The following is a 20,864-nucleotide window of genomic DNA, read 5'->3' as shown; positions in this document are numbered from 1 at the left end:
TGGCCTCCCGAAACGCAGTCCTCAACGCGCTGTACGCCGCGGGCGGCAGGTGCGTGATGACAACCCCCGAGTCGATGAAGGTCCCGGAGGCCGAGAAAACCGAGGGCGCGATCGCTAGCCTTCTTCCTCCGACGCTTATTCCCATGGTGTTGAGTCCATAAAACGACACCCCCTCTGAGACCTTCGACAAGGGCGTGAATCTGACGGCTTTGGAAGCGTTGTAGGTGCCTCTACCGAAGGTGAGGTGGCCGGTGGAGCTGGCGCTTGAAGGGAGGCAGTAGGAGAAGAACCGGCCGTACTTGGGTGCGGTTTGTTGGACGACGGAGAGCCGGCCACGGCCAAGGCCGAGCAGCCCGGCGGAGCCGCCGAAGTGGCCTTGGTTGTTCTGGCCGCAGCCGAATAGGAAGTTGTCGAACACGTCTGTTGGCGCGAGGGTCAACCTCTCTTTGCCCAAGAATCCAACCGAATACGACTTGTCGGAATAGTTTGCGGTGTACATGCATGATGTGGAGGAGGAAGAGCATTGCGTTGGGTTCCCTGCATTATTATATAAACTAGTATTTGGCAGTAATTATAAAATTTCCCAAAATAATGATTCTATTACGTGCATGCAATTAGAATTTATCCATCTTGTACAATATTGTAATAATTTCCTGACAATAAATAAATATGATTTTTGAAAATACTTCTTTTAAATTTCACGTGCGTACGTGACATGATCATGAGTATGATTAATTAAATTAGAAATACCTGTGTCAGAACGGAGCATAGAGCACAAATTTGAGCTACTAGGGATATTTGTGTAAGTGTTGGATGCTGATGGGTCAAAGATTGTTTCCGTTTGATTGTAGCAACTTCCGGCGCAAGGCTCACATTGGGTCCAAGTGAGATCGCTGCCGGTATCAAATATGAGCGTCAAGTCCTTTTTGGGTGTGCCGAGGCCGACGGTCACAACTTAGTTGGCCGTGCCATAGGTGCTACCAGACTTGGTCGGGATATTCGTGGAGGTTTTTAAGTCTCTCAAATCACTGCCGCTGCCTGCCAACTTGTTGGAGAGCTTGGAGTGGATTGACTTCACCCTTAACTTGTCTTGTTGCAGGATTTCTGCGTGGGTGGGAGTTTTTGCTTTGTCTTGGTAAAGTTGGGAGCATGGACCATATTTGTGTATCACTTTCAATGATGCCTTTCTATTAGGATCTGTGTTTTGAATTTACAATCGATGAGTGATTTTTACATATATTTTTAATAGGATTAACAGAGGATGCAATTTTTCAAATACGTTGTGTGAAAAATTAAATACCTTTGGTAGAAGGGCTGCAAGTAGTTGATGGTAGTAGAGAGCTGACTTCAACGGTATAAGTATGATGATGAAGAAGATGGTCATTGCTTTCTATTGTCTCTCTTTCTTCAAAGCCAAATCCCATCTTCTTTGAAGAAGGAAATACAACAAGAGTAATGCTCAAGAGGAAAAACCCAAGGAAGGAGGAAATGGGAGTAGCCATTCTTCACTCCTACATACACACATATATATACATACATACATGTATGTATGTATGTATGTATTGCTGGCCACCAAGAAAACGGTCCAATGGTGGTCTTTTGGCCCTTATAATCACTCAAACTTCTCACTTCTCATAATGCTTGAAACCTTGTTTGGTTGTGGGCCATAATGCATTTTTGGTGGGTATAAAATAGCTGGATTCTTAGAGGAGAGACAGAAAGACCCAAACTTGTACTAAAAGTTAATATATATTATAAAGTGAAAAGGCCATTTCCACTTTCTGACTTGAGATGAAAAAATGTGCAGGCTGCATATATATATAATCATATAAAGTCATGATAATGTTGCCCCATTGTAGGCACTATATATTATCATAATGTATACCTGTTTCGCAATGCAATCCTGCTAGTTTTCATTATTAATATTTTTAATTTATTTTTATTTTATATATATATATCTGGTTAGCAATAGAATTGTAATTTGAAAAGGGTATGTGTAATTTTCCTTTTAATTTTCTTTCCCATGCCCTTGGGATGCCTTTCAATTTTTCCAAAGATATTCTCCTTATTGTAATTACAAGTACCTTTATTGTAATTATGGATTTTAATATTAGTTTGGTCAATTAGTATCTATTGGTTGGAAGGCATTGACACAAAGTGGATAATAACTCTTAAAGCTGAATAGAAGTAAAAAAAAAAAAAAACTACTTTTTTTTTTTTTGAAACATAACATTTCATTCAATAATACCACGAGCATAAAGCTTACATCACAGAGCAAAGCTCTGAAACAACCATAGCATAAAGCTACAAGATTGGTTTAGTATAAGATTCGAGACCAATCCGCTAGCCCATGACTAAAATCAGATTTAATACTAGATCTGTGACAGACAGACTCAACCAAATGCATGGATAGCAATTATTCCTCAACCCTGAGAGCGGAAAGACTATCATGCTCCGCTAGCCCATGACTAAAATCAGATTTAATACTAGATCTGTGACAGACAGACTCAACCAAATGCATGGATAGCAATTATTCCTCAACCCTGAGAGCGGAAAGAGTATCATGCCGAAACTCTTCCTCCTCGACCCAAAGACCAGGATAATGATTACATCCACAACCCAAAGGTCTGGACCAAAACTAATTAACCCAAAGGCGACATAGATCGAGTGAAAGAGGAAAAAGCCTTATTACAAGCCGAACAAAACAAAGAAATAAACAATACAGGGAAAAAAACATACGCCAAAATACAAATACATCTTAAAGAAGCAACAGAACAGGAAAATAAAACAAGAAAAGAAACAGCACACTCCGATCACACACACGTCGGGAACCAAAAACCGAATAGGCATCGGAAGCTCATCGCGACAGGGACTCATCGAAAGGCCCAACAGTGGACGATGGGCGGCGAATAGGCGCAGAGAAGATGGACAAAGCAGGACCTAAAAACAACCACAAACAAGAAAAAAATGAAGAAAAAAAACAAGAAGGAACCACCAAAACAGAGAATAGGAGTACAAAGTGGGAAGACGGTAGCCGAACTCGTGCAGGCTGGAAACCGCCGCGTAAGGGGCATGGGAGCTTGATGTGGTGGGGATGCATGAAAGAAAACCCTAATAGCGGGCAGTCAAGCGATGACATAGGTCGGCGGCGACGACAGACAAAATTCGAACCCACAAAAAGCCAAAACAAGGCCAAGGAGCCCGCTGTAGAAAATGAAGGCAGGGGAAGAAAAGCGGCAGGGAACGGGAAAAATGGAGAAAAACAAAGGGGGAAATGAGTGGCAAGGAAGGGAAAGAGATGAGGTACCGGGGTTAAGGCATCAAGTAAATAACTAGCACCAGAGCGAGGAGGAGAAGGGGAGGAGGGAGGCAACCAAACAGCCAACCCTCCTCCCCTATGTGGCTGAAGGGTTTCGTTTTTCTCTCTGGCGGCTAGAGAGAAAAGAGTTAAAGCTGAACTACTAAAAGCGTAGTGATGTTTTAAGGCAGGCCAAGTGACCTTAGATTTTATCATATCAATATTTATCTTCTTTTTTTTTCTTTTTTTTTTTTTTTAAATTTATGGTATCTAATGAATATATACATAGATAAAATTTTCCTTTAAATTAGGTTGGAAATTTTTTTTTTATAATTTAGTTTATTATTTTTACATTTCTACTCTATTTATAAAATGCTCCCACTAATATAAAGAATACTAAATATGAATTGACGGTAAAATCATAAGGCATATGATTCTCACATACATTTTTAATAACAGAACATGTGATTCTTGCATACAATTTAAAATATATATATGAGCACACGTCCCTTAATTAAGTTTTGTGTAGTTCAATACATTTTCTTCTGTCTTCATTAAACATTAATAAGCAATATTTTTGTTTTACACGCATAACATTGAAAAGTGGGTTCGTAAAGTATATGCATTGGCTCATGAGAAAGGGGACGAACATCAAAGGCACTGCTTAAGGGCATCCAGCTTGCAGTGCCTCTCAGCCATGGTAGTTCTATACTTCAGTTTTCTTTTTTATTTTCCAGATTTAGAAAGACATTTTGAAAATAAATTTGCTACCAATTTTTGGAGTTGAAAGACCAGTTATTTAATAGTTTTCTCCTTTGGTAGGTTTGGTTCATGGGACAGTTCTCACATATTTTTGATGATTTTAATGAGGTAAGTCCTTTTGAGTTACTTTTGTTGAGTTACTTTTGATGGTTTTGAGTTCTCACATAATCAATAGCTAATTGAGTTGCGATTTCACCTTTCAGCTAATTCAGTCTCTTGGAGGTCACTTTTTAAAGTCATGCTCAAGATTACTGCTCCAATGTGCTTTATGGTACTTAAAATTTCTACCGTCTTTTTTCTTTTTTTCTTTTTCCTTTTTGAGGATTTATTCTAACCTTTTAGCCATTTATTTATGTCTGCTTTGGTTTTCATTTGCCCCACATTGGTTTGTAGTAGTGGTCAGCTTTCCAGTGAAAATACTTAGATTTGTTTATGGCATTTGAAATGTAACTACTATGGTGGTACAATGGCTGTTTTGAAGTATGAAATTTTTTGTTTGCCCGTGCAATCTGCAGCAATGGTTTTGAATGGATATGTACTCCGGCCACTTTGAGATTTTTTTTTTTTTTTTCCTTAAAGCTTTCTTTTATCTTAAATATTTGCTTATCTGTATTGATATGCGCCTCTTCCTTGGACAATTTTACATGTTACAAAGGGCTCTAGAAAAGAAACACACATCTTCAAACCGTATAATTAGTCAAAACTTATATATGAATGTTTCAAATATAGTTTCATGTGTTTCAAGTTAGGTGAATTTATGTAAAATTCGTACATTGTGATAAACTCATGTCTTGATGAATGCCTCAAAATCTTCTAAAGTTCAAGAACATAAGATCAGGTGCATGGTTTATCTCATTGCAGCAACTTGTACAAGATCAAAGTAGCACAAGCTAGTCTAATTTGTGCCTAAGCTTTGGTTTCCTGGCCTCCATTGAAATGGCCTCACTCGATTTTTAATAATATACTTAAAACTCTTTATCATAAACCTGATATGGTATTAAAGCCAATTAAGATTGAAACCTCCAATTGGAGTCTCAACTACATCCTTCTTTAGGCAGCCTGCAAACTTTCCTAATTAATTGATAACTCTGAGTTATTTTTGGTAGTTTTTTGTCAAGAAATTTTTATTCTTTTTACTAGGATCATTTATATATCTTTTGAATATGGCCACATTTTTTAATTTTTTTTTTAAATATATATATATATATATATATATATATATATATATATATTATTAGGGTCGGTCAGGCCCTAATAACGATTTTTTTTTTTTAGTTAGTTGAACCATTACCAGATCCCGCTTTGAAATTGTCCACTATCACGTTTGGACTGATGGTTTAAAGACCATTGGCGTTCCACTAAGGATTCAATGCATGCGGTGATGCGCTATCGTTTGGGCGTTGATGGTTGATAGTTGATTTTTATTTTTTAAGGCACATTAGGCGTAATGATGCAATATCGGCGTCCATCGGCTCATGGTTTTATTTTTTTTTATTTTTTAAAGACCCACTAGTGTCCACTATCGTTTGGGCGCTAATGATGCAACCACATCGGCATCCATCATCATTTGGGCTAACGGAGTTTTAAGACCGGTAAAGCGTCCCCACTTTATGGTTTACACTATCGGCGTCCACTATGAGTGGATGTTGATGGTGGGCCCACTGAATGTCGACTCATCTTCGTTCTAGCTTGATACGGCGTCCAACACTCAGGACTTTACCGTTGACATAGTTGGCTAAGAAGTCATTATTAGGGTCTACTTAAGTAGTCGGCGGCCCGATGATATCTGCATTAGCGTCCACGAACCAACGCGTCAACCCCGGTCAAAGGTATTAAAAGCGGCTGGTGATGATAGATCCAGGCGACTTTTTTAGAGTCAAAATGGAATTAAGCCCTAAAAAAGTTGATTTTCTTGTGAAATGCTTTACAAAAAATATATATATATATATATATTTGTAATAAGCACAAAAATATATATATATATATATATATATATACCTATATATATATATATATATATATATATATGATACATGAGCATAACGGAGGAAAAAACTTTGGCTATGTTTGTTAACATCTTTTTCTCTTTTTTGTTTTTTTTTTTTTTTTTGTTTTTGTTAAAGCAATGAACAATTATAGTACATTGTTATTTAACGGTATTTTAACCACAGATGTAAAATTGCCTCTCTTTTCTTTTCTTTTTTTTTTTCTTTTTTTTTTTCTTACTGAAATGAGCTATAATTGTCTGCCAATACGCATGAAATTAAAAAATAAAAATAAAAAATTCTCACTAAAAAAAATGCAAACACACATCACTTCAACTTTCATATATTTTTTCTTTTCTAATAAGACACAACAACATTAATTCACAAGTCAATATTTATACGACCCAATATTAAAAAGACAATACATAAAATTGAAAAGGTTCGTACATTGAGTTTTATATATAACAATAATTTTTTCTTAGTGTAGAAATTAAATAATAGTTATATAGATAGCAAATCTTGCAGATTAGTCCTTCCAATTTCAGATGTTAGTATATATATATATATATATATATATGTCAGTTGTTGATGCGATTTGGGTTGCCACAGCAAACGGGCATAGGGTCGCATGCCTGAGCAGCTTCAATGTTGCATTCCTCGGAAAGAGCGGCACCTCGTCGACCTACGCACTCGTTGAAGACATCCCGGTAGCAATTCTCGTAGTCTTCATCTCCGACCACCATGGATGCAATCATGCTCATCATCAAAACCAATACCACAATCTTGCCTGAACCCATTTTTTAATTTTTTCTTAATTAAATGGGCTTAATTTGTCAATTAATTGCAAGAAATTAATTAATGAGAGGTAATTAATTTAAATGATGGAAGCTTATACTTTTATATCCATTAGTGAAGGATGGATGTAACAATTGAAGTAATTGTTTCTGTGCATGGGTTTGCGGTGTATAAACTAATACGGGTAGACGAGCCACTCCATTAATTAAAACTCGTGTTCAATAATAATAACTTAACCACACATTTATAACAAGTGTTGTTTTCTTGAAAGTTGCGCATGTAAATTTCATATATACATGCAACTTTAAGAGGGAGTTAGGAAACGGAATTAGTTTTAATTAAGCAAACAGAATATTTCTAAGATCTTTATATTTGAGTAGAGGCGAAATTAAAATAATAAAATGTAATGGTAAGACTAAAAAGAAAAATTGTTGTCTTTATATACCATATTTTCATTATAATATATAGAAGTGCGATCAATACAATTCAAATTATTAGAAATTATAATACAATGTGTCTGTGTCTCACAAAAAATATATCTATCACACTCTATATATATATATATATATATATATATATATAAAGATGTTTTCTCCTTATTTGTTTCTCTAAATAACATTATAAAACAGTCATTGAAACATATCATACATTATTTTAAAATAAACAACTTTAAAGTCAATTCACGTCACAATTTTCATCCCTAGAACTATTTCATACATTTGTAGTTACCGATTATGTGATTATCCGGTTATTAACTGCTTTACCCAATAATTATAATTGGTAACCCTAATGAGCCTAGGTGGTTATGTGATTATCCGGTTGAGGTTATTTGTGGTTATTTGGTTGAGTTTATTTGCAGTTAGCGGTTAATAACCACTCCACTTGTACACTCCTAACTCTGCCCATTATTAGTGTTTAGAAGTGTTGAAATATATATAAAATATAAGATACTAAAATATAAAAGAGAGAAAAGAGAGCGGAAGCGGAGAGAGACGTATGGGCTACATCTTGTATATTCACCGTATCAATCAATATTACATAACTCTCTATTTATAGAGAGACAATGAGTAGTGACCAAGAAACCCAAATTAAACCCTAAAATATATAAGGAAAGAAATAAACCCTACATTACAAATTAAATAACGGAAATATAAAATATTCTAACAAAGGAAATAATATATTCTAACATCCCCCCTCAAACTCAAGGTGTAAGCTTGAGTTTGGAAAAGAGAATAAATTGAAGGCATCTAAAGTCGATGGTTGGATCAAGACAATGCCGGCGAGAAAGGCTGAAAGTGACGGCCGAAGAAATACTAGAGAATAGAGACAAGCTGCTAAAAGAATCCGGTTAAGGGCCAAGCCGCAACTGACGATGACGGTCGAAGAACGAAAACTAGTCATTAAATCCCTTGAAGGGCCAAACCACATTGTGCCAGGGTTCGCCAATAACAAAGACGAGAAAGGCTTAAAGTGACGGCTGGAGAAATACCGGAGAACGTAGACAAACCACTAAAAGAATCCGGTGAAGGGCCAAGCCGCAACTGACAATGAGGCAGAAGAACAAAAACTAGCCGTTAAAATTCCCGTGAAGGGCCAAAACCGCATTGTGCCAAGATTTGCCAATGAATAAAGCCGTGGATCACAACAAAATTAAGAGATCATCAGAAGAGAATGCTAGAAAACACCATAGAAACATCATAAGACTTTTATTGAAAGCCACAGAAACAGAAACGTGACTCTGATACCATGTTGAAATATATATAAAATATAAGATACTAAAATATAAAAGAGAGAAAAGAGAGCGGAAGCGGAGAGAGACGTATGGGCTACATCTTGTATATTCACCGTATCAATCAATATTACATAACTCTCTATTTATAGAGAGACAATGAGTAGTGACCAAGAAACCCAAATTAAACCCTAAAATATATAAGGAAAGAAATAAACCCTACATTACAAATTAAATAACGAAAATATAAAATATTCTAACAAAGGAAATAATATATTCTAACAAGAAGCATTTCTCTTTGATATATATATATATAAAGTGACCCTTTGCAAACAGAATATAACTTGGTTATATATATACACACGACTTGCAAACTTTTATTTGATCATCACCCTTTTGATCACTCTAATATTATTTCCATTGATTTTCCCAATGGTTTCTAGTGAGACTGTTGAAGCCCGCTATCACAAAGATTCTCTTTGTGATTAGCCCAGCTTAATCATTTCTTAATTAATCAGCTACAACTAGCAGGCCCAAACCCAACCCTCCCTCCGGCAACATCGTACACCACCTCCAACGTTCTCTGCAGAATATTCCCCAATATCGCCACGTCACTCGCATCACTATTCGCGGCGAAAGCCAAACAAACCTGAGAGATTCTTGGAATGTATAACACCCCCACCGCCTCCAGCTCCACGGTGACCCCACCGCCGAACGAGAACGCTACTGTTGGGACCGTAATCTCGTCGTACTTGCTGAGATCGTAGCACGTGTCGAGTATTGAGAGCGGGTCCGTTAGAGGATATGCTTTCATCGCCTTCCGAAACGCACTCCTCAACGCGCTGTACGCCGCGGGCGCCAGGCGCGTGATGACAGTCCCCGAGTCGATGATGGTCCCGGAGGCCGAGAAAACCGACGCCTTGATTGCTAACCTTCTTCCCCCGACGCTTATTCCCGTGGTGTCGAGGCCGTAAAACGACGTGCCGTTTGAGGCTTCCGACAAGGGCGTGAATTTGACGGCTTTGGAAGCTCCGCCGCGGCTTTTCCCGAAGGTGAGGTGGCCGGTGAAGCTGGCGCTTGAGGGGAGGCAGTAGGAGAAGAAGCCGCCGTACTTGGGTGTGGTTTGTTGGACGAAGGAGAGCGGGTTGCGGCCCAGGCCGAGCAGCCCGGCGGAGCCGCCGAAGAGGCCTTGGTTGTTCTGGCCGCAGCCGAACAGGAAGTCGTCGAACACGTCTGTTCGTGTGAGGGTCAGCCTCTCTTTGCCGAAGAATCCCACGGAAAACGACTGATCGCCGTATTGTATGCCGTACACGCATGTGGTGGTTGAGCAACCCGGTGTGATTCCTGCATGTATATATATATATATATATAAAATAAAGTAGTATTTGGCCGTAATTATAAAATTTCCCAAATTAATGATTCTATTGTAATAATTCCCTGATAATAAATAATAAGTATAATTTTTGAAATATAACATGACATAGGGGTATAACCTGTGGCAGAAATGAGCTCATTGCACAAATTTGACCTACAAGTGATATTTGTGTAAGTCTTGGATGCTGATGGGTTGAAGATCGTTTCCGTTTGATTGTAGCAACTTCTGGCGCAAGGCTCACATTGGGTCCAAGTGAGGTCGCTGCCGGTATCAAATATCAGGGTCAAGTCCTTTTTGGGTGTGCCGAGGCTGATGGTCACAACGTAGTCGCCTGTGCCGACGGAGCTACCAGACTTGGCCGGGATATTCGTGGAGGCCTTTAAGTCTATCAAATCTCCGCCGCGGCCACCAGCCAACTTGTTGGAGAGCCTGGAGTGGATTGACTTCACCCTTAATTCGTCTTGTTTCAGGATTTCAATGTGGGTAGGAGTTTTTGCTTTGTGTTGCCCGAATTGGGAGCATGGACCATATTTGTGTATAACTTTCAAAGATGCCTTCCTATTTGGATCTGTGTTTTCAATTCACAATCAATATGTTATTTTTACATACATGTTTAATAGGATTAATAAAACGTACAATTTTTCCCACATTTTTTAAAATACATGTGAGAATCATGTGCTCTAAAAATATGTGACATCAAATTGTGAATTACAAACATCCAACCAAAAAAAAAAAATTATAATTATCAATTTGACGATGTTCACAATAAATGAAACCACTTAGATATAAAAAGAACACAAATAGATTGACATGATAATTTAATTAATAGGTTTTTGACTTTTGTTTAGTTTGAGTTGAAACTTGACCCGTTAAAATTGACCCGTTATAGTGGAACATGTGTTTCATATATAGGACACAAGCAACAATTTCAATCTCAATTGGTTCTGTTCCAACTAAAATTAAACTTAATTAAGTTGAATATTAAAAAAGAAAACGCCAAAAAATGAGATTATTTCAAAGATTGAGGTTTCAACGAATGAGATTTTTTTTTTTTTTTTCCAAATATTAACCAATCCCTTAAAACCATTATTGCGACGGTCACAACCTATTTGTAGGGCCAACTATAGCTGTCCAAACAATCAATGCTCTTTGCCAAATGAATTGGACCTGCCTATATATTCATACTTAATTATAACTTCCATTAGTAGGTAACCCCGATTTCTTTGGTTGAGTACTACTTATCTCCAACTTTGAGCTCGTTTATTGAGGAGTTAAATATTCTATTTAAAGCACTTTGTTTATTTTTATTTTTATTTTCCAAATGAGCTTTATCTTGTTCACGAGCTGCTTAATCAGCTTATTTATTCTTTTGTTTATATTTTTTCATAAATACAAGCTAATCATTAATTATTTAATTATTGTTAATATTTTATCATTGAGAATAACTTCAATTAGGTCATAGTATAAACGGGGTGTTTTGTACTTTCCAATAGGAAGCATACACTTAAGCTTGAAATACCAAAAACTAATATAACCCTTCACACTAAATAATTTTATTTCTCTTAACAAAATACCTCATAGACAAAATACTCATTAAAAAAACCACCAACAAAACCACCGAAGCCACCATCTTAGTTGGTTTTGGAGACTCTGGAATCGAGGCTCGGAGGTTGTGGGGGAGGGGGGGGGGAGGGTTTGGTGGTTGATGATGGGCGTTGAATTAGAATGAATGGAAACGTTCATAGTATTGATTTATATTAAAGATATGATATTTTTATTTCTATTGTATTTGCTATTTTTACATGATGTGTTAAATTTTTATTAAAGACTGTAAAATGAGGTTTTACATCACATCCTAATAGAAGTGGCTCTCTAACTAGACAACTTGATTTTATTTGAAAACTTATAAAAAGTAACTTCACTGATCTTTGTACGTATTTGTAATGAATCAAATATAATATTTTCTTTATCATGAAATAGACTATTTATATTATATTTGATAACCTTATCGAAAATTTTAAACAATCAAATCTCAAGTCTATAGTAATGTTTTTACGATAAACACATACACATACATATATAAAATTCTCAATTACAAAGATTCAAACTATGTCTATCACATTAGAAACAAAAATAAAAATCCATTTTATCTTACTTAAGATGTTTTCACTATGAAGTTAAAAACAATATACTATAAAAAAAAATAATACATATGAGAGATATTTTTCAAAGGTGATAAATACCTTTGGTGGAGGGGCTGCAAGTTGTTGATGGTAGTAGAGAGCTGACTTGCACAGTATGAGTATGATGATGATGAAGATGGTTATTGCTTTCTATTGTCTCTTTTCCTTCAAAGGCAAATCCCAGCTTCTTTGAAGAAGAAGAAGAAAGAAATACAAGAGTAATGCTCAAGAGGAAAAAGCTAAGGAAGGAGGAGGAAAGGGGATTGGCCATTGTTTAGCCTTCTCTCTCTTGATCACTATGTTGCTCCTACATGTGTTTATTGGCCTTATATAAGCTAGTTGGAGATACAATAGATTGCCAAATCTTACAAGTCACCCACTATTTTAAGAATCCTATTACTTGAGGAATTAAACATACAGGAGAAAAAAAAATATACTTTAGCCTTCTGAACTATCACTTATTTTGCACTTACATCTCTAAAATTTAAAAAGTACCATTGGGGTTTCCCATACTACTACCGTTAGTCAAATTATACATCTTTTTCATTTTTCTCCCTAAAATTCTTTTAAAGTTAGTAAAAAAATAACAATTTGAAAAGGTTAAAATTAGTAATAAAAAAAAATTAAAAAAAAAAAAAAAAAACTGAAAACACCTAAAAAGGGGTGACCCTTTTTTATACTAGCCCCCTTAATTTTTTAATTTTTTTTTTCAAAATGGTTGTTTTTATATATTTTGAATTTTGTTTTTTAATAACTTTGGGAAAAAAAAAATGCAAAAGTGTCTAATTTGACATGTGATAGGAATATGTGGAGCTTTTAAAAGTTTGAAAGCGTAATAATAAAATGAGTGATAGTTTTGAAGGGCCAAAGTATATTTTTCCCAAACATTTTCTATTTCAGACTATATGATAGGTACCCTTAATAATTAGTTGAGCTTTTATGTCACTAGTGGTGGGCAAAGCTCATCCAAAGTTTATGGTTTCGCGGGCTACAATATGTATAAAGGGCTAAGCCTGGTTCTCAATGGCCCCAAGTTTCATCTCACAAATCAGTATACTGATTTTTGCGCACAAAATTCACTTATTAGATGATTTGACTGAAGTGCAATTTTTGGGATTGCATTGTTTAATGCTTTCCCATACCATTATAATAAGTTGAAGGTTATCTAGACCAACACATATATGCCACTTGTAAAAAAACAATACGACTACTGGAAAAGTCTCTCAATACAAAATTGCGTATATATATACAACAACCCACTTACTCGATTTTTTTTTTTTTTTTTTAATAAGTAAGATTACACAGAAAAGCTAAGAAAAGATTCCGAATCTCTTCCACTGTGATCAGCCAAATAGACAAGTGCAAAGGGGGAGAGAAATGAGAATTTTCCTGAAAAAATATGTGGTATTTTTTGCTTTATTATTTAAATACACTTTACAATTTTCAATAAAAGGCAAAAAAAAAAAAAAATGAGAGATGAGAGAGAAAAGAGAAATATTTTGTGTTAAAATAATAGATATAGAAGTTAAAGTGCTACCCTAAAGCATTCTCAATGTTTAGAGAAGCAATAGAAAAACTGTTGCACTATACAAATAATAAAAAATATATATATACACATTGAAAATAAGTTAATTAAATGATATGGTCCAAAAAATTTCTTGGTCCACTAACTAAGAAAGTGCCTAAAAAATAAGTCAATTTTTGTGAGCTACACCTTTGGGGGCAGCAAGAGGTAGAGTGAGATATAATTAATGGATGCAAAGAAACTCAGGCCCTAGCTGTTTGGCAAAAGACCTCACAAGCCCGATACTATTCTTTTAAAAAAATTAACTTTCCAACATTCTTACTTTTAATATTATCTCAATAACTGTTTACTATTATTTAAATAAAAAAAATTATTATAAAACAAAATTTTTCATTTTTATACCAAACATTTTTATTTTTTTCTACATCAATCAATTTCTACTACAGTAAAAAAGCTCAAAGCTTTTACCAAACAAGTCTTCTATTATAATGTCTGATAAAGGAGATGTCCAGCGGTTGGTGAACAGAAGACATGTATTCCTTGCAAATTCCATAGCCAATATTTACAATGCCGGAACTACCAGATGAAGTATAGGAATTATTGGGTTTAACATACTCAATCTGATGAAATTTTTAAGTTTCCCACTTAAAAAATAGGTGTGTTATTTAATATGCTTGTCATTTGTGTGTCTGAGTTCAAAGGAAAATGCATTTTTTTCCTCTTTCTGGTCCTTTTCTCATTCTCTTTTGTCATTTGTGTGTTTGAGTTCAAAGGAAAATGCATTTTTTCCTCTTTCTGGTCCTTTTTCTCATTCTTTTTTTAAAAAAAAAATAAAAAAAAAATTATCATTGGATTGTAGAGCTATATGGGTCTCACATATAAACCTCATAGATTCAATAGTAATTTTAAAAAGTGAAAAAAATAAGAAAAAATGAAGAAAGACTATGAAGCACCTCGTGTCCAAATGATCCCATCCGTAACTGTGAAAGGATTGATTGAATCCCTAATGCAAAAGGAAAAATAAATAAGTTCTTCTTTTAATTTTATTTGGTTTATTAGTAAATTAAGTTATTTTTATTTAGTTGGTATTTTATCCATATTTTAAGAGTTATTGTAATGGGCTTGGCCAAAGCCATCTAATCTAGAGTTAGTGATATTTTATAATTAGATAATAGACTTAGCCTAAAGTCAGTTAAATTAGGGTTATGATTTATTTTACTGTGTCTATTTAAGTGCTATTTTGTACTCCTATGGAGGGCAAATTATGATTATTGAAAGAGAAGTACTAGAGAGCCAAACAAATGAATTCAGAAAAATTTCTAAACTGACGTGGCAAGGGTTTTTAAATTAATATATATATATATATATATATATATATATATATATATATATATATATATATGTTATTCTCTCTCCCTTATCTGCCCTGCCACTCATGGTCTACCATGTCAATTTGAAAAAAAAATTTGAGTTCATTTGTTTGGCTTTAATTCCTAGCACTTCTCTTTATGGAAAAACATGTTTTCATGAAGGCATAATTAATGTTATCTTTTTCTTGATAGTAAAATTCTACCAAAATTCTATTGACTAAGACTCTGATGAATATGGTTTATTTTTTTTTATGTTATTATTTTATCTATTTTCTCTTGTTATCCTTCTGTCCTGCATCAATACGAAATCTTGCAAAGTCGATTTTTACCAAGCAAATTGGCACTTTCTACAACAAGTCAAAAGTGATATTGATCCACTTTGTCAGAAAGAGCAAACATGCCGCAGGAATTCAGACTGAAAAATGTATATATTTTTAGGGTTATTGGGAGTCCACTACTTCCACTCGACCACAAGGGTCAAGGCTTGTAATCAAAAGTCTACTTTGCTTGGAAAATTATGTACCTGGTGTCCACTTGTGTCCGTCCACTAATGGCACCCATATCTAATTAAGCCATTCTAGAAGGGGAGGCAATATTTAACATTATCTTAGCCATTTAAAATTGGGATCTTTTTAAGGATTGGAACTTTGCTTTCATTATTTCAGATATCAACTTTTTCTTATTATCTTTTTATATATAGTTGAAAAGTTAGTAAAGTTTTTAGAAATGTTAATGTTCGAGCACATTTATTAGCTAAATGGGCTACTTTTAACTCGGTGTTCAGAGCATTCCCAATTGGCCGGTCTCCCATTCTTTCTTTCACTTTGATCAAAAATGGAGAAGACTCCATTGTAGCCCTTTAAGGATTCGACCACGAGGGTCAAGGCTTGTAATCAAAAGTCTACTTTGCGTGGAAAATTATGTACCTGGTGTCCACTTGTGTCCATCCACTAATGGCACCCAAATCTAATTAAGCCATTCTAGAAGGGGATGCAATCAACATCCTCTTTAATCATTTAAAATTGGGATTTTTTTTTCAAGGATTAGAACTTTGCTTTCATTATTTCAGATATCAACTTTTTCTTATTATCTTTTTCTATTGGAAAGTTAGTAAAGTTTTTAGAAGTGCTAATGTTTAAGCACATTTGTTAGCTAGATGGGTTGCTTCTAACCTAGTGTTTGGAGCATTCCCAATTGGCCGGTCTCCCATTCTTTCTTTCATTTGGATAAAAAAATGGGGAAGACCCCATTGTAGCCCTTTAAGGATTAAAAAAAAAAAAAAAAAGATTTTTCAACCCATTTTAAGGATTAATTGCAAATAAATGGTGAAAACTAATTACTATTATTTAAGAAAAATAAATATTTTGAACTGAAAACATTTTCAGACCGGAACAAGCCGGGGAAAAATCTTGAAGCATTCTGTACAAGTACAATAGCTATGGGAAAACGCCAAACCATAAAGTTGTTTCCATGTGCAAGAACTTGAACTTGGTTGCATCCATTTTTGTGAAACTTAAAGGTCTTGATATCATTGTCATGGCCTACCAGGAAAAAAAAAAAATTATATGTATATGGCTGGCCACTAAGAAAATGGGTCATGACCGTCATGTGGTGGTCTTGTGAGTCTTACAAGCACTCATTTGTAGTTCTCATGCTGCTTGAGACCTTGTTTGGTTGTGGGCCATAATGCATTTTTGGTGGGTATAAAATAGCTGGATTCTTATAGAGGGGAGACAGAAAGAGCCAAACAGTGAAAAAGATTGCAGCAGGCCGGACTCCACTTCTAGCGGGTGGTGGTGGAAGAAAGCTGTAATCTGTCCCATGATTGTGAGAGAAAGAGAGATTTTGATGGGTTATCTACTCATCATCTGTCTCCTCAAACATTTTCAACAATTATTTACTTTTTAGAAAATAATTGGTTTTTATTTTTTATTATTTACTTTTTTTCATAAACACTGTCATTTCATGGAAAACATTTCTTATCACTATGCAATATGTCATCGTTTTTTTAATTTCTATCTTTTATTTTTCACTAATGTTTTGATTAACTCTCTATATCAGCGTAAGACTGGCTCTACAGATTTACTCTCTTCGAAACCTTATTGACCTATCCCTTGTTATAGCCGATGAACGTATCTACATTGAGGCTATACACATTCACGTAAACGTCTTTCGGTGTGCTTCCAAAGCCTCACATTCATTATTCATTTTCATAACATTTTACATACAACTCCAAACTCACTCCATTTACACATGATATGATATTATACAATAGTCATACATACAATAGTGTTTCCTGTAAATAACATTGTGAAATAGTCATTGAAACATAGGTATATGCATCATTTTTGAAATATATATTTTAATTAACGTACCCCTTTTCACTGCAATATTATTTATTTATTTCCATTGATTTTTCCAATGGGTTATAAGTATGCAAGTGTTGAAGCCCTAATCCATATTACTAATTCCCCACAAGAGCTAATTAAGCCCACTAATCACAAAGATTCTCTTTGTGATTAATTACCCAGGCTTTTTCAGCTAACAACTAGCAGGCCCAAACCCAACCCTCCTTCCGGCAACATCGTACACCACCTCCAACCTCTTCTGCTGAACATTCCCAAATATTGCCACGTCACTCGCGTCACCATTAGCGGCGAAAGCCAAACAAACCTGCGAGGTTTTTGTAAAATAGAACACCCCCGTCCCGTCCAGCAAAACATTGGCCGCACCGCTGAACGAGAAGGCTATTTTCGGGAATGAAACGTTGTCGTATTTGCTGAAATCGTAGCACGTGTCGAGTATGGAGAGCGGATCCGTTAGAGGATACGCTTTCATCGCCTCCCTAAACGCCGACTTCAACGCGCTGTACGCCGCGGGCGGCAGGCGCGTGATGACAGTCCCCGAGTCGATGATGGTCCCGGAGGCCGAGAAAACCGAGGGCGAGATCGCTAGCGAGGTTCCTTTGACGCTTATGCCGGTGGTGTCGAGGCCGTAAAACGACGTGCTGTCTGAGACTTTCGACAAGGACGTGAATTTGACGGCGTTGGAAGCGCCGCCGCTGCCTTTCCCGAAGGTGAGGTGGCCGGTGGAGCTGGAGCTTGAGGGGAGGCAGTAGGAGAAGAAGCCGCCGTACTTGGGTGTGGTTTGTTGGACGAAGGAGAGCGGGTCACGGGCCAGGCCGAGCAGCCCGGCGGAGCCGCCGAAGAGGCCTTGGTTGTTCTGGCCGCAGCCGAAAAGGAAGTCGTCGAACACGTCTGTTGGTGTGAGGGTCAGCCTCTCTTTGCCGAAGAATCCCACGGAAAACGACTGGTCGCCGTATTGTATGCCGTACACGCATGTGGAGGTTGAGCAACCCGGTGTGACTCCTGCATGCAAAATATTTCTATTTAATTATATGGAAAGTACATAATCTATTTGGCTGTAAATTTGACACCTCATTAATGTTTAAATTTCATAAATTAATCTTTCTATTACGTGCATTCAATATATATATGACGTGTTTTAAGTGACTTATATATAATACTTTAATCACTTAAAAAATGTTATATATGTTAGGCGGTATGACATGGGTGTGATAAATGAGTATGAAGTGAAGCATTACTTATCACGTAATAATTCACATAATACTTACCTTGTTTATAATAGACTAAAGTGATAGTTATCAACTAAAATCTAAATTATTATGTGATAGTTCACGTGATACTTGTTTCTATAAAATATATATAGACTATCACATGTGTTTGTAAAGGGATTGTAAAATACAAAATTTTAAAAAAAAAACTTCTTTCTAATATTAATTAAGAAGTTCATTGTCTGGACAGATAATAAATTGGAAAAATAATAGAAATAACAAAAGCAAATTACATGTACTAAACAAGTTAGAGGATATTTGATCATCATAAGCCATTAATAAGGATTATTAATTTCGCATATATACCAAAGGTCCAAAGGAAAATAAAAAATTTCTACTTTGATTCCAAAGAATTCGATCCGTAAATAAGGTAACAATCATTATGTTTTAAGTCCTATAGATAGAGGTCAGGGTTATAATTAGTATCACCTGTTGCAGAAACGAGCTTAGAGCACAAATTTGAGCTACAAGTGATATTTGTGTAAGTGTTGGATGCTGATGGGTTGAAGATTGGTTCCTTTTGTTGGTAGCAGCTTTTGGAGCAAGGCTCACATTGGGTCCAAGTGATGTCGCTGCCGGTATCAAATATGAGCGTCAAGTCCTTTTTGGGTGTGCCAAAGCCGATAGTCACAACGTAGTTGCCCGTGCCGACTGTGCTACCGGACTTGGCCGGAATATTGGTGGAGGCCTCTGAGTTCCTCAAATCATTGTTGCCACGGCCGGCCAACTTGTTGGAGAGCCTGGAGTTGATTGACTTCACCCTTGACTCATCCTGTTGCAGGATTTCAGCATGGGTCGGAGTTTTCGCTTTGTCTTGGTGAAGTTGGGAGCATGGACCATATTTGTGTGCCACTTTTAAGGATGCCTTTCCATTAGGAGCTGTTTTAAATTCCCAATCAGTTAGAACACATTCACATCTAATACCAACAAAAACATCAATATCTAATTGTATTAATCCACTCTATTAAATTGACATTTTTCTTTAAACTATGTAATTTGATTAACAAAGCATGCAAATGTATGAGAAAATTATGAGCTCTAAGAATATATTGTAATTTAATAAACTGGATTAAAGAAAAACTTTTTCCTTAAATTATGAATTACAATCATCCAAAAACAAAATGAACCCACTAATTGGTCATGAAAAGACAACTTAAAAAAGCACGTGTGAATTACATACTTCTAGAATTTACGCTAATTTAATAAACTAAGTATAAGGAATTTATTTTAACGCAATTTCAATGAAAACTTTGGCTTTGGCGGACAGCAAAACTTACTTTGAAAAGCAGAATTTGTGCTAAAAACAAACAATCTATTGCTTGTATCTCATTTTACTGTATTGGGTAAGTGACCAAACATTGATTGAAGTTTTACACCTCACATGAAGACACTGTAGAAATGGGTGTTGAATATCAATAATTGATTCATAGATAGAGCCATGAATCCCAACAAGATTTTTATTTGAATTTTCTTGATTTCTTCTGCCATTAATTTTTTTTTTTTCTAATCAAAGCGGGAGAGGGGGAAAGGAGAATTTGACAGAGAGAGAGAGAGAGATTTTTCAAAGTTGTGTTAAATCAAATACCTTTGGTAGAAGGGCTGCAAGTGGTTGATGGCAGTAGAGAGCTGACTTCCACAGTATGAGTATGATGATGAAGAAGATGGTTATTGCTCTCGATTTTCTGTCTTCCTGCAAAGGCGAATCCCAGCTTCTTTGAAGAAGAAAGAAATACAAGAAGAGTGGTCACGAGGAAAAACCCAAGGAAGGAGGAGGAATTGGGAGTGGTCATTGCTTAATTAGCCTTCTCTCTCTCTCTCTCTCTCTCTCTCTCTCTCTCTCAACTATGCTGCTGCTGCATGTGAACTTTTATTGTCTTTGTTGGCCTTATTATATACTAATTTGAAATTCAATAGATTGCCAATTCTTACACGTCACCCACAATTTTTCTATTTCTCACGGGTATCCTGAATAATTGAATTTTTCTATTTCATGCTATTTCAAGGGTATCCTGAATAATTGAGCTTTATATAACTAGTGGTGTGCAAAGCTCAACCAAACTTTTAATCCTTGATGGAATCAGAATATTTTATGAGGGCAAATTAGGGGTGGCTTCATAGATTTTGAGGGTTAATTAAGGTGACAAGTTTAATTGGGGCTTCTTAATCTCTCATGTGACACATTTAGTTTCAACAAATCACATATAATTC

The 20,864-nt window shown here is 35.8% G+C and overlaps 2 protein-coding genes and 1 pseudogene across 2 annotated transcripts; all 3 read right to left on the bottom strand.

Annotated features, from left to right (window-relative positions):
• LOC132189505 (aspartyl protease family protein At5g10770-like) overlaps positions 1 to 1,504 on the bottom strand; it is a 1,645-nt pseudogene extending 141 nt beyond the window's left edge.
• A 7,398-nt stretch (positions 1,505 to 8,902) lies between these two features.
• LOC132190355 (aspartyl protease family protein At5g10770-like) lies at positions 8,903 to 12,398 on the bottom strand. Its single transcript, XM_059605324.1, has 3 exons — positions 12,188 to 12,398; positions 10,063 to 10,512; positions 8,903 to 9,913 (listed from the first exon to the last, which is right to left on the bottom strand). The coding sequence occupies exons 1-3, from the start codon at positions 12,396 to 12,398 to the stop codon at positions 9,084 to 9,086; spliced, it is 1,491 nt and encodes a 496-aa protein (XP_059461307.1). The 3' UTR covers positions 8,903 to 9,083.
• Positions 12,399 to 17,249: 4,851 nt separating this feature from the next.
• LOC132189702 (aspartyl protease family protein At5g10770-like) lies at positions 17,250 to 20,511 on the bottom strand. Its single transcript, XM_059604475.1, has 3 exons — positions 20,242 to 20,511; positions 19,086 to 19,535; positions 17,250 to 18,390 (listed from the first exon to the last, which is right to left on the bottom strand). Exons 1-3 carry the CDS (start codon positions 20,444 to 20,446, stop codon positions 17,564 to 17,566), a joined length of 1,482 nt encoding a protein of 493 aa, XP_059460458.1. The 5' UTR covers positions 20,447 to 20,511; the 3' UTR covers positions 17,250 to 17,563.
• Between the last annotated feature and the right edge of the window lie 353 nt (positions 20,512 to 20,864).

Source organism: Corylus avellana, chromosome ca8 (genome assembly GCF_901000735.1).
Source record: "Corylus avellana chromosome ca8, CavTom2PMs-1.0".
Lineage (NCBI taxonomy): Eukaryota > Viridiplantae > Streptophyta > Magnoliopsida > Fagales > Betulaceae > Corylus > Corylus avellana.
Note: the sequence above shows the minus strand (reverse complement) of the source record. Positions and strands in the feature narration are given on the sequence as shown.

Coding starts and splice junctions, on each gene's coding strand:
- LOC132190355 (XM_059605324.1), bottom strand. CDS start 12,398: ATGGCCAATCCCCTTTCCTCCTCCTTCCTTAGCTTTTTCCTCTTGAGC. Junction 10,513..12,187: donor TTGCAGCCCCTCCACCAAAG/GTATTTATCACC, acceptor TTGAAAACACAG/ATCCAAATAGGAAGGCATCT. Junction 9,914..10,062: donor TGAGCTCATTTCTGCCACAG/GTTATACCCCTA, acceptor ATATACATGCAG/GAATCACACCGGGTTGCTCA.
- LOC132189702 (XM_059604475.1), bottom strand. CDS start 20,446: ATGACCACTCCCAATTCCTCCTCCTTCCTTGGGTTTTTCCTCGTGACC. Junction 19,536..20,241: donor TTGCAGCCCTTCTACCAAAG/GTATTTGATTTA, acceptor AATTTAAAACAG/CTCCTAATGGAAAGGCATCC. Junction 18,391..19,085: donor TAAGCTCGTTTCTGCAACAG/GTGATACTAATT, acceptor TTTTGCATGCAG/GAGTCACACCGGGTTGCTCA.